This window comes from Rhinolophus ferrumequinum, chromosome 11 (genome assembly GCF_004115265.2).
Source record: "Rhinolophus ferrumequinum isolate MPI-CBG mRhiFer1 chromosome 11, mRhiFer1_v1.p, whole genome shotgun sequence".
Classification (NCBI taxonomy): domain Eukaryota; kingdom Metazoa; phylum Chordata; class Mammalia; order Chiroptera; family Rhinolophidae; genus Rhinolophus; species Rhinolophus ferrumequinum.
The window spans coordinates 10925592-10944512 of record NC_046294.1 but is presented as its reverse complement, the minus strand read 5'-3'; the positions used below and the strand labels follow the sequence as shown (position 1 = coordinate 10944512).

The following is an 18921-nucleotide window of genomic DNA, read 5'->3' as shown; positions in this document are numbered from 1 at the left end:
ATGGCAGCTATATCAATAATAATTATGTAACAATATTGAATATGAGGCTAAGAAAAAAAGAAAGGACATGGGGAGCCCAAGGAAAGTGATAATAAAACGAACTGCTGTTATGTGTATATAAAATAGATTTCATTAGCCAGGGGTGTCGTGAGGATTAGTGTGATAGTGACCTTGTTGCTAAGAGCAAAAGCAAAACAATGACATAAAAACAAGTACACTACGCACTCAGTGCAGGAGAGAGATGGAGGCAGACGCTGCAGGAAAAAAAATTAAATAGGGGCCTTTGATTCCACAGGCACAAAAATCCATAGCCAGGAATTTGTTGCCACCTCTGAGTCAGGCAGGGGTGGGGGTGGGGTGCACAAGTCCATTAGGAGAGAATGCCCAGTGGATTCAGTCTGAGAGTCACATTTCTTATTTGGACCAGTGTAGACACAAGCAAACCTAGCTTGCTTGTTTCCTGGGACAGTTGAGTTAGGGGATGGCTTTCGCAGATCATCCACTGCTGACCCCTCACCGCCGGGACCTCTGTAGCCGCTCTATCTGGCTAGCAAGGAAGATTCGTTCAGACCTGACTGCTCTTACGGAATCTTATGTAAGTTGCCTATTTTTCTGTTGTCTGTTGTCACTTCATCTCTTCTGATCCAGTCCCATTACCAATTATGAAAGCCCTAATCATGCAGTCAGTCATATATTGGGCACATATCATTTGACATGGCCCCTTCTTCCCTTAAGGAAACTCATATGACCTTATGTTCTTTCTCTAGGTTGTTCAGGAGACAAGTTCCTTAAGTAAGAAATTGTACATGGGCTTCTAGGTAGAATTGGCTCTACGTCTTGGAAGATGTTCCTTATTTGGTTGCCTACAATCTGAATTCTATCAGAATAGATTAACCATGAGCCCTCTAAGTTTGGGTTCTTTGTATACATTGTTCTGAATTTCTGAGCTATGTAAATGAAAGGTTTATAGAATTGGGAGAAGAGCGGTTATAAACCCAACTAATTTCTCCTAAAAAGTTTTGGCCACCTACTTTTTAATCACATATATCAAAAGTGTTTCGGGTCTAAATAGAAGGCTCACCTACACTATCAAAAGGGTTCCCTAGAAGTTTCACGGAGGACTTGGGAAGTGTTATATTCTTGAGTTAACCATGAGTTCAGGTTGGTTTTCTGATAGAGGGAGGTCCTCATTAGTCCACGAGAGGCCTGCTGTGGAAATACTCCAGACCCTGTGGAAAGGAGCTTCATACAGCTCTACCAGTAAGACATCAGACTCTTTGAAGTCCCAATTTTTTTTTTTAACTAATTCCCACTGAATTCTCTAAAGGATTATTCTCACCATTGGGAGAGGGCAGTGAGAGAAATTCTACAGTGGCTACATTCTAGGGTTTCCTAGGTGTGGCCAGTATTTTCAAGTATGTTTAAAATATTTAGAACTCCAGTATGAGTAAAATATTCCAGTGTCTAGGAGGAGTTTGAAATGGGAAGGAAAAGTTATTCTGGACCAGTGGGTAAGTGAGGATGTTGGGGTGATTCCAGGAGATGTGATGTTTTTCTTTATCCTCCGCCAGGTGAAGCATCAGGGCCTGAACGAGAACATGAACCTGGGTTCTGTGGATGGTGTGCCAGTGGCAAGCACTGATCGGTGGGGTGAGCTGACAGAGGCCGAGCGGCTCCAGGAGAACCTCCAAGCTTACCGTACCTTCCACATTATGTTGACCAGGCTCTTAGAAGACCAGCGGGTGCATTTCACTCCAGCTGAAGGGGACTTCCATCAAGCAATACATACCCTTCTGCTCCAGGTTGCTGCCTTTGCTTATCAGCTGGAGGAATTAATGGTGCTCCTGGAACACAAGATCCCCCCCAGTGAGGCTGATGGGATGCCCCCTATTGTTGGAGACGGTGGTCTCTTTGAGAAGAAGCTTTGGGGACTAAAGGTGCTGCAGGAGCTTTCACAGTGGACAGTGAGGTCCATTCGTGACCTTCGAGTCATTTCTTCTCATCAGACTGGGATCGCCGCACGTGGAGGCCACTATAATGCTAACGACAAGAAAATGTAGCAGTCACCTCTCTCTCTCTCTCTCTCTCTCTCTCTCTCCCTCGCCCTCGCCCTCGCCCTCTCTCTCCCCCTTTCTTTTCTGATGGACTATACGTAGTCCTCTGAGGCCTCACTTTCCCATTCTTAAGTTTTTGAAAACCTTTAAGACCACAGGCATTTTCATGAAGTCGGGTTGGACACGTGGACAAGTGGGCATGTAGGTTTAGTTGGCAGAGGTGGGGGGGACGTTGGGGCCAGAAGGAAGTGGGGGCGTGGGCAGCATTCTTCTACCCTTTCCACCCACTGAGTAACCTCTGCGGACATTTAACAGCCTCACAGGAGAAGTATATTGTTAACTCGAGTCCTAGACTCTTCTGAGAAGACTGTTAACGGTGAACTAAAAATCATGGACTCGAACTAATTCAAACTCTTGGATAATAAATTTATTGAGCATCGTCTACTACATTGAAGCAGTGTGCCACGGCTTTATGTATAATTCTCACAACAGCCCTGTTGAGGGCGGCAGTGTTATTCCCATTTGGCACATGAGATAGCAGACTCAGGGAAATGTATAACTTGTTCAAGATTATCCACCTCGCAAAGGGCACAGTAAGTTTGCACCCAGATCTTTCTCTTCCCAAGTTCCTATGTGCCCGTCCCATTAGAGGCCTCATTATGAACCTCTCTCACTGCACCTCTGCCACGTAGGGTTGGATAATGTATCCATGTAGTCTATCCCTAGCACTGGAAAAAGAACCCCATACAGTAGTCCTGCTTATCCGCAGTTTCACTTTCCATGGTTTGTTACCTGAGGTCCAAAATTATTAAATGGAAAATTCCAGAAATAAGCAATTGATAAGTCTTAAATCGTGCGCCGTTCTGAGTAGCATCATGAAATCTCGCCAAGTCCCCCTCCATCCCACCCAGGGCATGAATCATTCCTTTGTCTAAAGTATCCACACTATACTCTACCCACCCATTAGTCACTTAGCCATCTCAGTTATCAGAGAGAGAGAGAGATCACATTCACATAACTTCTGTTTCAGTATATTGTTATAGTTGTTCTTTTATTGTTAGTCTCTTACTGTTAAGACAAAACAGAAGGTTCTGTACTGTCCGCAGTTCAGGCATCCTCTGGAGGCCTGGGAATGTACCCCGTGGATCGGGGGATTACCCCACTGAATGGCACAATTTTAGTGTCAAAGGCAGTATTTGTCTGTACTTGGCAAAGAGGAGAGCAGTGGGAATCTTAAGATTCTGCTTGGGGAGAAAAGGAGGCCCAGCAAACTTAGGAAGCTGGGGTGGGCGGTAATGAATCTGCTGTAAAGTGTCCGCTGATGTTCATGAGTTTAGAGTTGGGCACAGCTTATACCAGGTTACCAAGCATGTATCGTAATCGGTGCAGTGTCACTGCCTCTAACCCAAGCACTCGAGGACAATGGCTGGACTACCACTCAGGTTAAACAGTCACAGAACTTCACCACACATTCTCTAGACTCAGTCATGAGGCGAGGGAGAGGCCCACTCTGTTCCCACTGGCATTGCCAGTGATTCTGAAACAACAGACAGCACAGCCTCCATGCTTCCCAACCAAGGGGCAGGGCTCTGTGTTTACTGTTCTGGAGAAAGACAGTATGACAGGTGCCAACCGTAAATGAGGGCATTCATTGACGGAAAAGGTCATCTGCAGTCGGGCCTATGAACTAGTGGTGCAACTGAATCAATCCAGAGGTTCTCAGGTGTATCATTTCCCTCTAGCCATTAACTAAAACTCGAGACCTTGGTTTGGGGCCCCAAACCAATGTAGTTTACTTATTTGAAGCGTCTGTATCCTTAAATGAACCTTGAGTCTCAGAGGGCTCTAGCTTCCACAGGTTGCATGAGGTGGAATGGGTGACTTAGCTTGTGTCCTATCCCTCATAAGTTCATGTCCAAAACTCCATGAAGTGCGTATTACAAGAAGACTCGGGGGTATGAATTTATGGCAATCCAGGGGAAGCCAGCCCCTGCGCTCTAATTCGGAAACAAGGTTGTATGCATATGAGAAGTCAGTACTAGGTTGGAATTGTAAGGTGCAGGGGGAAGTGTACCGAGTGAAGGGAAGGAGCTCAGCGAGGGCCAGGGGTCTTCCTAGAGGAGGGTGGTGTGCTGGCTGTGTTTCAGTGGTTGGCTGAGTACCAAATAAAGAGAAATCAGGAGAAGAACAGGAAAGAGTTGCCTGTTGAGAAGAAAAGTGAGGCAATTATAAATGATTGGGTCCAGCTACCCCTAGAGGTTTTATTTGGTTTTACTTCATTTGTAATTTTGGCGTAGGTAGAGCCCCAGTGAATGCATAGAGATATATTTCATTCAAGCTTTTCTTTTTTAAATGGTTCCTCTTGCTTAAGAGCCATATTTTTTATTGATAAAGTACCTGTGTATTAACATAAAGCTTTTAAATTTATCCAGATAGTATTTTTAAATTTATCTGGGTAGTATTTTAGGCTCTTTCTGTTTCATGGAGAAAGATGTGGCTAAAATTTCTTAATGGGCAATAACTGATTACAAACTTGCTAAATCTGAAAGGAATTGATCCCTCTCCAAGTGTTTTGTTCTTCTATTCAGCAGATGTTGCAGTACAGACACCTGCAGAAGTTTCAGACATCTGGAGCATGGCTTAGGCTCTGAGTCGCCTGTGAAGGAATATCTACGTATGAGAAGCGTGTTTGCAGTGGCAGAGGGTCCAGGAAAAGGTACAAGTACCAGCTCTTGAATGGGAGGAACTAAGAAGGTGTGTAAGCACTGTGCTGAGCTGTACGTCAGTTTCTTCTTCAACAAGCTTGAAATTTGCTTTCAAAGAAGTGAGGGGAAACTCCTCACAGAAAGATCAAGGAAGGGGGAAATGAGCACCCAGCCTTGGTAATAAAGACATAGGGATGCATGGCTCTGAATGTGTAGACATTGCATCATGCTTATCTGAAATGGATGAAACAGATTGACTCAGGAATTGACATTAGGCCAGTGCTGTAGCTGTGTACCTTATAATAACATGGGGATAAGGGTGACGTTGTGAAAGTATACGCGTATATTTTTTAAGCATCCACAATCCAAGAGAGATATTTGATCTTTAGATTTTAATTCTTCTGTTTCTTAGATCTGTATATGGATAAGATCTCTGGGGAATCATATTTTTACATACATAGAAATTATATGTTAATATGTACATTATAAACATATTATGTGTGTGTATAATTAAAAAGCATAAATTTAGTTCTTTGTCCCTAACTCTTATTTTGTAAAGAGGATTCCTTCTATCCCACTGTCTCCAGAAATGTCCTCTCTGTGGGTAAAGAGAGTCAGTTTTCCTGAATCTGTCAAGGAATTGCATGTGTGAGAGTTGATAAATTTTTCTTGCATTGATTTAAGTGGGCGATTGCAGATTTTCAGATTAGCACAAACTCAAAGGCCAAGCATGGAATAAAATTAGCTTTAAGATAATCGGGTTTGAGGGGAGTGAGAGTTTTAATAAAAATGGAAAATGTAAAGTCATAGCCCTGGTATTGCTGTTATTTCAGGCTGCTGTGGATTAAAGCCCAACGGATGACTCATTGTGTTGCTGGTCACACAGGGAGAGAACGAGTAAATACTTCAGGGAGACGTATCTGAAAAGTTGTTTAGGTTGATTTTTGTTGGTGAATCTTCACCTTCTCATGAAGTAGCTGAACACCTTCTTCCTCTATTGAGGAGTAAAGTAGAAATGCAGAAAGCAGGGGGTCTTCCATCAAGATAAGAAAAGGATTGGTGAAGAGGGAAAGCAGGAAATGAAGAATTTGGATATCACTTCAGTTGGTGTGTGTGTGTGTGTGTGTGTGTGTGTGTCCAAGAGTGTTTAGGCCAGGGTATTTAAAAAGAATGGTTTGGCCTCCTGCCTCATCCCACCTTAGCTGCAAGCATCAGACCCAAGAATGAATCCTCTGAATGTTAGTACATTCAAAGTGAAAGTGCAAAAATTTCATCTCTTCACTCCAAAGCTTCTATAGAGCTCTTAAGTTCCACCGAGAAAGACAGAGTAAAAAAATATAATTTGATCTTTTGATGAAATGCGTGTGGGGTGTGTGGTAAGAAAATTCATGTGCATGTGATTCTTCTATTACTGGAATCTAATTTTGGCAGATAGAAAATAAAAGATGGAAGAATGGTTAACTACAGATTTCACCTCAGCAAGACCATGAGTTGCTTCTTTTATTTCTGTATCTTTGGATGAACAAGGGGAATTTCAAGTGATTTCAACCTTGAATGAAATGTAATCCTCCCAGGCAGGCCAGGCTCAGTCAGGCAGTGCTGGGTAAATCTCCATGATGCCAGCCCCCTGGGAAAAACTCCCAAAGCCAGTCAGCCTCGCAAAGGTACATTGCCCCCGCGTGCACCTGCCAGCCTGCTGAGGCGGAAGGTTTTCTTTTGTAACGTCTCAGATCAAGTATTTGAACCCCAGTCAAGCCTTTGGAAAACAGAAGAATACTGATTAGCCCGTATGTGGTCAATTTGAAGGTAGAAACTAAGTTGTGGAAAATCACGTAGAGAAAAATATGAAAAACTGCTAGGAGGTCGTGTATTTTTGTCCACATGTTCAAGGTAGTGTGAAACGGAACACTGCATTTTCTTAATTATGTCAGGCATCTCGACACTATTTTATGTCATTTAATCCTCTGAGATACGGTCTCTCACAAATGAGGGAAATGAGAATGAAGATTAACTTGTCCAAGGTCCCTCCACTAGTGTATGACCGGGTTGGCGTTTTAGTTCTGGCTCCCAAACTCACTCCACTCCACCCCCGCCATGGGACACCAGCGAATGAGGTCATCTCATACCAAAATTCGTTCTCCCTCTCTAATTCACGTTCCCTGGATAAAGCCAGTATAGACTTGTACTAAACTTTGCTCTGTGGCAAAACCTATTACGTTTCCAAACATTGGGACAAGTCGCTGTTTCTGAGCTTCCTCGTTTTGGGAATGGAAATAACATACTAACTTCATGGGTTGTTAATGGTTTAGACAAACTGAGTATCTGAAAGTGCTTGTAGACGCTATCCAAATGTCAAGTAGATTTAATGTTCCAAGTAGCTTGCACCAACGTAAGGCTTTTGAATGAAGAGAGCTCCGTAAGTGCCTCAGAGGAAAAGCAGTTGCTTCCCAGGTTCCATCTGTCACAGCCTAGGCTTCACCCTGTTGTGTCTGTGGGCTGTGGGCCACTAGAGGCTAACCCAGTCTCACACAGCCTCCAGGACCGTCCATCTTTCTGGAGGGTTGAGACTTGGGCGGTTCACTGCACCCAGAAGATGGCTTTCACAGTAGGCGTGTCAGACAAGTTCTGGAGAAGCCTGGCAGGCTCTTTAGAGAGCCAAGGAGACGTGCAAACAAAGGCTCCACTCACAATGTGCTAACGCATGCGTTTAGACTTAGGGCCATCCTGCCAAACACCAGCATCCTCCTCTTAATACAGGAAGGAACTCAAACTTCACTTAGTTCCATCCCATCATTAAACACAACACAGGGAGCCAGAAAGATTCAGTAATCGGCCCTAATGTCCCAGCTAAAATGTAGAAGAATGAGAACTAGATCTTAGTCCAGGGCCTTCCCCACGGCACCTGCTTGCTTCTCCATTAGACCAACCTCATCTCAGGAAACAGGGTATCTCGGTGTGTGTCCTTTTCACACTGGCATCCAGTGTTCCCTAGGACCCTTACCTCCAATGAGACTTTCTTTGGAAGCTTTGGGAACAGGCACTCATAAGAGACGTCTCTCTTCACCCCACCCCTCGTCTCTTCTATAATTTGGTGGTCCTATATCCCATCTCTCCCCTGATATTATGCGAAAAGTGGGACGCATTCTGAGATAATGGTTAACTATATTACTCCTTCCTTTAAATGATAAGTGTCATTTAAACAAAGGACTGAGGGAAGATTTCTTAAAAACAAATTTCTGAGGCAGGTATCTTTTCTTCAGATCACACCAACCCTTCAGCCACACCACTAGGGAAAAGTTTAGGACTACTTTTTCTTCTCTTACTCAACAGGCCCTGGCTCCTATCCCCAACGCTTGGGGTGGAAGGAGGGATGAGAGTTACATAAACAACTTAGCAAGCCACTAGAAAAGAAACCCTGCTTCTCAGCTCTAAGGCTTTGCCATTGGGAAATTTCCAGACCCACACCAACCAAATTCAACAGCAATACAATAGTACGTCTACTCCGGCCCAGTACTAAGGATACAGAAGTGCATACTAATGATGGCAAACGTTTATATGGTGTTTACACTCTGCCAGGTATCAGTGTCTTTGCTTTACAGGCATTAATTCATTTGTTCCTCACAAGAACCCTAGGAGGACGGTACAGATCCTCACTTTACAACTGAAGAAACAGAGGCACAGAGAGCTGATAGTTGCCTGCCCAGCAAACACTCGGTCTCCTGAGAAAGACAACAGGTATACAACCAACCGTGACAGAAATGTGGTTAGAAATACCATAAGTACCACAAAGAGCTGTGGGAGCCCAGAGGAAGGAAGGATTAGAGAGAGCTTCTCATAAGAAGCACTTTGGGAGGGAGCTAGGCTTTGAAAATGACTAGGATTTTTGCACTCAGGAAAAAATAAAGGGGAGGGGTGTGGAAGAACATTTTGGGTAGAAGAAGCAGCATTTGTCAAGGCTTGGCTGCTGAAAGGCCAGGAAAGAGCAAAGATAGGAAATACATAAAATGGAGTCACTTTCACCAAGAGGCTAAAATTATTAACGTGATGAAGGCTGAGGCAAGAGGAAAGACTCTATTCTTGACCAGACCAGCCTGGGAACTTATGTTTTGAAGTTTTCAGTCCTGTGTCAATGCCTAAATATGCATCTGGACATACACCAGAACTCCAGATAACCCTCTGAATACCCCCGGAAGCACTTGCATATCCAGACCACCTGACATGACCAGACCTCCTGGAGCCCCTCCTCTAGACCACCTGGCGTCCATCATCCAGACTGCCTGACATCTGACTGATCACTGTCCCGGACCAACCCTAGGGCTACGAAAGCCGGACTGATTGTTCTCAAGAAGGCACCTTTTACTGTAAGAACTCCTACGTTTTCTTTCTTCGGAACACTTCTTGGGTTTTGCCTACCTGTGGTTCAAGTTTGAAAACTCTAAAACCGTGGAATAAATCTTTATTTATATCTAGCCAAAGCCTCCAAACTCTTCTTGAGTCCCTTGACATATATGGTGTCAGGGTCATGGAATCTGCAGAACTCTCCACTTTAATTCCACTGCTGCCATTGGATTCGAGCAAGGTTCCTGCTTGAGCCCTCTGTGCTGTGTCATCTCCCTGAGGGCTCCAGGATTCCAGTGGTGAGTTCTCTTGGTTCCAAACCTCCCTCCTTTGCTTGAGGTTCAGAGTTTTTATTGTTGGGTCCTCTCATACCATTTTTTTGTAACGGAGTGCCCTCTTTCTAAGTCTGTTATGGAAGGACAACCCCATTCTGTAATGCCACCTGGATGTATGGTCTATCCTCTGCTAAATATTTGTTTTGATGGACTTCTGATAAGAAGGACAATTTGACATTACAGTGGCCATTCTGGGTATCTTTCGAGATTCCAAATTTCGTATATTTACGTGCACAATTAAAAAGTCTTAGATATGTTAAACAAGCTGAATGAGAAGCTTTTTTTTTTAGTTGCTATTTAGAGGCCCCTAAGAAATTAAAAGGTTCAAAGATAAACTCCTTCAAGAAACAAATTTGAAACTAACTAAAGCAAATTCTGAACTAAACAAACACAAAATTTAAACTTACTTCTTTTTCAGAAACTTCCTCGGCTGATAAATAAGAAAGAAATTTTCATAAGTCCTATAAACCTGTTGTCCAGATCCAGCCTCCCACAAACTACTGGGCTTGCGATCTCACTAGACAGGCATCTATTTAAACAGACTCCCTGGGGCTTTTGATTGACATCTCTTTTGGCTTTTTTGTATAGCAGTAGTTAACAGCTATCAGGAGAATTTATCTTTGACTTGAGATTTTCACCCTCTGAAAGTCCCCCAAATTTCCTTTCTCGGGAACTCTAGCTGGTTATATGTGCAAACATTTTGGTCCCACCTTTTCTGCCTGTTCAATAAAATAGACCAACTTAGCTAAAATAATTTAAAACTCTGATGGCCATTTAGGAAAAACTTTGCTTTCAGTTCACCCCATAGCCCCTTTTTAGACCAAACCTCTCAGGGCACAATGGAATGCATTCTTTGATTTGTAGAAGCTTCTAAAAGACAAAATAACTTAAAAAAAAAAAAAAAAAAAAAAAAAAAAAAAAAAAAAAAAAAAAAAAAACCACGGCTCTAAAAAGATCCTAAAAGAAACTTTGATCATCTGAGCAGATACTTAAAAGCCCACCTGTCTTTACCATCCTCAGTTCCTCAGACTGAAGGAGGAAAAAACAAACAAACATTTTTAAAGCACGAACAGCAGTTCTGGCTCCAAGGCTCCTTGTCAAGAACAAATAACACATCTTAATTGTCTTCTCCACAAGTAGTAATAAGAAAACGCCTTAGAATAAACTTAACTTACTCCAACTGTTAACGAATTAGTGGGTTTTTGCCTTATCGTATCTGTCTCATGGCTAAAATTTTAAAAACGAAACTATCAGGTCTCCGTGTCTGTCTGTATGTTCATGTGTGTTGTGTTGTATTTTCTATCTTTGGATGGTATTGCTAATTTGTAAAAGAGCTCTATTTAATTGGCTTAAGGGCATTAAGTACTTATGTAAAAAGTTCTCAAAAATATAATAGAAGTTAACCCAAAATGCTTTTCTGGATCACATAATCTGGGAGAATATTTGATGTTAAAGCTGGTTCGAGTTTGGTTTAGTTAAATATCAATGTCTTTAGAGTTATCAGAATTAAGTATAATACTTTTATTCTACCTGTGTTTATTAGTCAAATAAGTTCATATTATCTCTATTGCAAAATTTGTCAGCAAGAAAAATGACTCGGTGTGATGAAATTTTCATAAGTAACCTAAACATAATTATTGAGACCAAGTAAAATAAATAGATGTGGATGGGATTAAAAGATTTTAGGTAAGCTTTTCAGCAATATTTATGTTTTATTGCATGTCTACTTAGTTTCCCAATCGTTTTGTAACTTGAAACCTCAGAGTTTTGCCAAGATAAGTTAATGATGGGTCAAGTTAAATTCATTGAATATCTAGATCATTTCCAAATAAGGTAAAATACTGAAACAATTAATTGTTAAAGTAGTCTAAATTTATCTACTTTTGACTTTTTATAACAGAGAAACTAAAAGATAAGTTTGGATCTGTTGATGAACATGTTTTGTTCTTAGAAACATGAAGAAACACATGTTTCTAAAAATTATGAAATATGTTTGCCAGTAAAAGAACCCATGTTTCTAGAGGTTATGAAATATATTAATACATTTGCCAATCTAAGGAATGCTAATTGGTTAATTTTAGTTGTCATTAGAAATTAGGGTTTCTGAGGGTTAATAATTCAAATTAATGTGGAAGGAAATAATATGAGTTTTCAGTAAAAGAAGGTATAAAGTATAGAAATGCATTTTTGAGAGAAAATTTTTCAAGTGGTTTGTCCTAATAAGTTGGTTATTTCTGAATGTTTTAAAAGAGGCAAACTAAGAGGGACAAGGACAGTTGTAGGTTTGTGGAACAAAAATCTTGAGAGAAGAATTTTATATATGGTCAAGCTAAGATTGGAATGGATTTGTTTAAGTTAACTTTATTTCAATATCAAAAGTACATCGATACAAAATTAGAATTTGGTTTTCTCTCTCTGTTAAAAGAACAAAGTTTTCCTATACTCTTGGTATGCTCTTAATAAGAGATCATAAAGGGAAAGCGAAGACTTTTGTATTTTATTAAAATTATTTCCTATGTTCTATATCACCAGGTTTTTTATTGTTTAGGTAAACCAAGTCTTCGTAATATTAAAAGAGTTAAATTTGCTTATAACTATTTAACTTTTTGTATTTGCTTGTGAAATTTTTGTCACCATGATTAAATAGATAACTGTTTCAACCTATGATCCCACTTGACCAAATGTTTTAAAACTTTTGATATATTTGACAAACTTCCCAAAATTCAAAATCAAATAGTCTTTTTTCTTAACCTGAATATAACTTTGAGATTTTTCAGAAGGATTCCTGAAACATTTCAAAGGAAATGCTCTCTCTTTATAAAAAGGGGAAATTAAGCCAATTTAACCTATTAGATATGCTAAAATTACATGGAAAACATTGTCAAATAAGAAATAATTATGTTGTGTTTGTATGCATATGTTATTAAAATAAATGTTCTAGAAATTATATAAAATTTCTAAGAATCTACAATGTCCTGATACAATGTTATCTTTAAATGTTGTGTGTTACAGAGAAAAAAGCAAATGTCTTTGTCAATAGCATTGTAATCAGGTCTTTAACCATTTCATTTTAAGTTTGTTATTTGCCAAGTCATTGTTTTACTTTGATACTTTTTGAAAATATGTTTCATCTTTAGAGAGATTCTTGGAGAGAATTCTGACACTTACTATAAAATTCAGGTTTCTGATAAGCTTTTAGATCATACCTTTAAACTGGTTGAGGATTTACAGAACTCTGAGGAAAAATTGGATTCATAAAACTGCTAACAAAAGGATCAAAACCAACAAGAATCAGTAAGATGAGACTGCACGATCTGATGTGGACGATTACCATTTTTATGACTTTTTATTTGACATATGGCTGGTTCTTTAAGTTTCTGTTTTCCAAACATAAGGAAACATTTTTCTCTTAAGCTACCTATGACCCAGAGCAATTTGGTAAGTTATATCCTTGTGAGCAGAATTGAAACATTTATATTTTTCTCCCCGCTTGATCCCTCCAGAATTTGGAAACTTGTAGGTGAGTGTTCTTATTTTCATGGCAATATTGTTAGTTGCATAAGTTCAATAAGAATCTGTTCTTGTAACAGGACAAAATTGAAAACTGGTTGTATTACTGAGGCTTTGACTGGAATTCATATTTGAGAAAAACATGCATAGACTCAGATATGACCAGACAGCTTTAAGGAATTAAGATTGATTTATGGAAGTCAATAAAACTCTTGGAAACATCATCCTGGTACCTTCCTTACAGGATTTCCAGCAGCTTCACCAGATGAGTAATGGAGGTCCCTTCTTGACAGGTGCAGGAACCTCAAGATATTTTGTGGACCTTGAGAAGAGAGGAACTCACCCAAATCTATAAGTATTTCAGTGAAGTCTGATGGCAAGACCTTGCCTTGGCTTTTGTCATATAGAGATTTTAAAGTTCTATATGAAGATTCCTCATGAAAAATTCCAGGAAAGCAGTTTTAAAAGAGCCTATATGGTTAATTACTATTCTTGCTGTTCCTATGTAAATAACAGGCCAAGTTTATTAAAAGTAGACTTATTCTGCAAACAAACTAGACTTAATTTGTCTACCTTTGGTAAAAATGACGATGATTTTAGAGAATTTATGTTTTAGTAATACAACTTTGTGGATATTAGATTCTAGTGGTGTTCACTATCTTTTGAGGTTTGTTCCTACCTGTAAACTGGACCAGATCCTGAATTATTCTAGTTTCCTCAGGTATCTGGCTATGACTCTCCAAACTGAAGTTTCCAATTTTTCTCCCACCCTTCTGACTTGGAATCATTGAGAACTAAAGCTTCCCTTTTCCCAAAGCCACACAAACTAAAGTGGGACAACTTGACGTAAACTTCAGAGAAATCACCCCAACAGCTCATATATTGACAATCTTTGTGACTATTGTAGAAAAATTACCAGAGACACTCAAACTGCAAACAAGGAGAACCTATCAGATCATCACTGCCTGCTTTAAGTCCATCTGAAGATGCTTCCAGCCAGACATCTAGAAATCTTCTTAACTAGCTGCCTTCACAACTCAGAAACTGGGATTATAGCTAGCTTCTATAATTGCCATTGTTTTTTTCTTTTGTTTCCATAGAGATGCCTCTAATCAAATACCTGATTGCTTGTACCATAGCTCTATGTGTGCCACCTGCATCATGACCTCCTGAAATGAGAGACCACTGTTCAACTGAACTGAACTATTCCCCAGACCAAGACTGGTTTCTGAAACTGACACATAATAATAATAATGTCTTAATTGGGCCTTTCCTAATGCTGCAGCCTAAAAATTGGCACAAATATTGAGTTAGATATAAGAAGGCAGGCATGTCTCTAGCCCATATGCCCGTCTGAGGGACATGATGGACCCTGGCAATGAGGCCCTTCAGAATGTTATGTTTGATCTATGGTGTTGTCTGATAGAAAAATTGGGATCTAAAGGGGAAAATAAAGAAAGAGTGAAGAGGGGGAATATATAAAATGGAGTCACTTTCACCAAGATGCCAAAATTATTAACGTGATGAAGGCTGAGGCAAGAGGAAAGACTGTTCTTGACCAGACAAGCCTGGTATGTTTTGAAGTTTTCAGTCCTGTGTCAATGCCTAAATATGCATCTGGACGTACACCAGACCTCCAGATAACCCTCTGATATAACCCCTGAAGCACTCGCATATCCAGACCACCTGACATGACCAGACCTCCTGGAGCCCCTCCTCTAGGCCACCGGGCATCCATCATCCAGACTGCCTGACATCTGACTGATAGCTGTCCAGAACCAATCCTAGGGCTAAGAAAGCCGGACTGATCATTCTCAAGAAGGCACTTTTTACTATAAGAACTCCTAAGTTTTCTTTCTGTGGAACACTTCCTGTGTTTTGCCTACCTGTGTTCCAATTTACAAACTCTGAAAGCCTTGAATAAATTTTAGTATTTATTTCTAGCCAAAGCCTCCAGACTCTTTTGAGTTTGTTGGACAAATGTATGTGGCATGTTCGAGACTGTTCACTCTGAAGCTCAGATGACACTAGAGAAGTGAGTTGGTGACACCTTCAAGAGAGAATCTATGAAAAAATTTTGAAAATGGATGATGCTGGCTCCTACCGTCTGTTTTAGAAAAATAATCCAGACAGCTATGTAAGAGCTGTATTAGAGGTGAAAGCAGCTGGAGGTAGAGAGGTCCATGAAGAAGAGGCTATTGTGCTCAAAGTAAGTTAGGACCTTTCAGTCATTCATGGAAACCTTACAGGCACTGGGATACAGAGATAAATTCAACATAATTGCTGATCTTTTAAAATTTGCATTCTGGTGAGAGCAGACAGGTAGCACACAATAATGTAATTTAGAGTGATACGGATTATATAGGAAATCTAAAAGGCAATATTATAGAATTACTGAGAGGAGGGGCCAGGAAGGCCTCTCTCAAGTGGTTATTTTCCCCTGAGATCTAAATGATGAGAGAGAATCTGAATGAGAAGTAGACCTGAGGGTGAGATGTTTCAATCAGAGGGAACTGTTAAGTACCAAGCCCCAAGGCAGGAAGGAGCTTTCTGTCTTCAGGGAACTAACTGAAAGATGTGGCTGAAATCAGCTGAGTGGGGGATCAAGGCCAGGGCCAAGGCCCTCAGCCAAAGACCAGGAGAAACACACCAGTAGTTAAACGGGTGGGGTTATTGCTTGTTGCAATGAGGGGTAATACACATCGTAGGAAGCTACAGGGCATCTCAGTAAGACAGTTAGAGAGAACCTATAATAGGATTTAGTTTTGGTTGGGTGATTTAGGGCAGCGCCTAAGGAAGCCGAGGTTTGCTCTAGACTGGATGCCGTCAGAAGGTGGGGGCCATGGATTCCATGACTCTTCTGTGGGTGGTACAGTGACCTTACTATTGTCTGCGATTAGACAGAATTATGAAGTGGCCTTGTTTTGTTTCCTGTATCGTGGTCTCGGGGTAACTTTGTGTGAGGTGATTCTTCTATGAGATTGTTTAGGTTGTTTAGGCTAACTGGCTGTGAGCCTCAGACCAGCTGGTTATAATATCACAGTCCAGCTGTGAACGTCAGGCCAACTCCGGACATTGGGGGTTAACACTCTTCTCTCTCACTAATATTAAAATTATGTGTGGAGACGGAACACAGGCAGAGGATTACAACCAACAATGACAGAAGTGAATGTGTGATTGATTAGTGTCTCCATACAGACAACAAAGAGCATCTCCTCCTAGATAAACATGATCAAGATACCCAGTCACAGAACAGTCCCGTCCCTGACAGCATCCAACCCAGAGCAAAACTGTGCTTCATTGAATTCTCCCCAAAACTAACTCCACAAGATCAAATCCGATAACAAATCCCTGCTAACACTTCCTTATTGGGCTATGCCAACGTGCCCCTGAGGTGCTGTCTCCCTCACTGCAACAAGCCAGTAAACTTTGACTACAGGTGTTGTCCTGGGGGTCTTTGGATAAAGGGTATCAACACTGCAAGGAGAAACCATTGGAAATTTTTAAGCAGTCAGCTGACATGATAAGATTCACATCTTTAAAATGAGCACCCAAGCACAGATGGGTTTACAGAGGTAAGACCAGATGCAAAAAAATCCAGATGATGGAGAACCTGAATTAAAAGTGACGGGGTTGGGGGGATGGAGAAAAGAGGACAGCTCTGAGAAGCATGACAGAGGATTTGGCATGGGAACTTGGGGACAAGGATAGTAAGTTTTAGAAAGAGGAAGGAACCAAGGAGCACCCCCTCCCAGCTGGGAGGATAGTGAAAAACTTAGGCAAGAACACAACAGGGGGAACTGACATATGCGGGTAGCATAGGAAATTGCAAGTCTGGTTTCAAATGTGTTGAGCTGAATGTGGAGCATGGCAAGCATGGAGGAAGGAGTGGTGAGGTGAGTGACAGGGAACGACGAAGCTGGATAGGAAGGTTGGGGCCTTGCACGCCATGCTAGGGACTTTAGAAATGAGAAAGTATTCAAGATTTTAGATCAGTGACCCTCTTAAAGTCAGCATGAAAGAATCCATGAGAAGAAGGAAAGATAAAGAAAAATACCAGGGGCCAGGTCAGTTCTTCTGTCTTAGAGAACTGAAAGGGTCCCCTTGTCCAAATCCCAGGGCAGAGCCCCCTCTCATTCTTATGGTCACCAGAGTTTTAGTAGACCTAAGACATACAAGGAAATCCCCCTCTCCGTCTCTCATCTTGGACCCATTTGCATCTCCCAAGAAGGGTTTCTTTTATTCCATCTGTACCCTCACCTCCCTCTCCCCATGACTAACTCCTGTTCTTGCTTCAAGATTCCAGTCACATGTCACTTTCTTTGTGAGAACATCCCTGATTAATAACACCTATGTCACGGCCCTCTCCTCTTTGCTGTGACTTGTGGGTTATACATCATCTATTATCACTATTGCTTCTACTACAGACTATTTCTACCACTGCCACTGAGAGTAACAATAATTTTGAGTTCTGATACTGAACTTGATTCTCACAACACCCTGTGGCACTTGACGTTATTCTCATTTCCACTTGACAGATGAGAGGACTGAAGCTCAGAAAGGTTAAATGATTCACCCAAAGTTGCAGAGCTGACAACTGGCAGAGCTGGTATTCAAATTGAGGTATATGGATGTACAAGCCATAATTTTTCTTTATGCCACTATCACATGACTTAGCATACTGCATAGTAACTGTCTGTGTATATGCCTCTCTCCTGCTGAAATGTGAGCTCCTTAAAGGCAGGGGTTTGTGTCTTCCCTGACGCGATGTAAATGCTTCCCAAATGTAACCTGAACGAGAAGAAGGAGTCAGGTAAAGGGTAGTGGTAAAGGGAATGGAAGGTTTGCTGTGGAAGAATGATTACTGCTTTAGATAAATTCTTCCCAACCTTTTCCACAGAAATGATAATGTCTTTTCTTAAAAAGATTTTTATTAAAAATATAGCTAACATTCAATATTGTATTAATTTCAGGGGTACACCATAGTTATTCAACATTTATAGACCTAAAGACGTGATCATGATAAGTCCAGCAACCATCTGACACTGTACTATGTTATCATAATATTATTGACTATATTCCCCATACTGTACATTACATCCCCATGATTTACTTGTTTTGTACCTGGAAATTTGGACCTCTTATTCTCTTTTCCCTTTTCCCCCCTTTTTAAATTGATCAATTATAATTGACATTCAATATTATTTTATACTAATTTCAGGTGTACAGCATAGTGGTTGGACATTTATATAATTTGAGAAGTGATCCCCTGATTAGCCTAGTACCCATCTAGCATTATACATAGTTATTGCCATATCATTGACTATATTCCCTATGCTTTACTTTACCTTAATTTTGTAACTACCAATTTGTACTTCTTAATCCCTTCACCTTTTTCACCCGGTCCCCTCCCATCTATCACCCCAACAAATTTAGTACCCATCTGACACCACACATAGATATTACAATATTATTGATTATATTTCTTATGCTATACCTATGTCCCCATAACTACTTTGTAACAACCAATTTGTACTTCTTAATCCTTCCCTTTCTTTCACCCACACCCCCAAAACCCTTTCATCTGGCAACCATCAAAATGTTTTCTGTATGAATTTGTTTCTGTTTTGTTTGTTTATTTTGTTCTTTAGATTCCACATATAAGCGAAATCACATTGCATCTGTCTTTCTCTGTCTGACATACTACACTCAGCACAACACCCCCCAGGTCCATCCATGCTGCTGCACATGTAAAGAACCCATGCCCTTCCATGGCTAAGCAATATTCCATTGTATGTACCACCTACTCTTTATCCAGTCTTCCATCGACGGACAGCCAGGTAGCGTCCACATCTTGGCCATTGTAAACAATGCTGCAGTGAACATATGGATGCACATGTCCACTTGAAGTAGTGTTTTGGGGTTTCTTTGGATAAATACCCTGAAGTGGGATTACTGCGTCCTTCATTGTCTCTTCTT

The 18921-nt window shown here is 40.8% G+C and overlaps 1 protein-coding gene across 1 annotated transcript; it reads left to right on the top strand.

Moving 5' to 3' along the window:
- Nucleotides 1-32: 32 nt before the first annotated feature.
- On the top strand, nucleotides 33-2299 carry CNTF (ciliary neurotrophic factor). Its single transcript, XM_033119106.1, has 2 exons — nucleotides 33-595; nucleotides 1572-2299. Exons 1-2 carry the CDS (start codon nucleotides 482-484, stop codon nucleotides 2058-2060), a joined length of 603 nt encoding a protein of 200 aa, XP_032974997.1. The 5' UTR covers nucleotides 33-481; the 3' UTR covers nucleotides 2061-2299.
- The last annotated feature ends 16622 nt before the right edge of the window (nucleotides 2300-18921 follow it).

What these genes read in the sequence shown, in the direction of transcription:
- CNTF (XM_033119106.1), top strand. Translation starts at nt 482, where the DNA reads ATGGCTTTCGCAGATCATCCACTGCTGACCCCTCACCGCCGGGACCTC. An exon ending in CTGCTCTTACGGAATCTTAT is followed by an intron (nt 596 to 1,571) that starts GTAAGTTGCCTA and finishes ATCCTCCGCCAG; the next exon opens with GTGAAGCATCAGGGCCTGAA.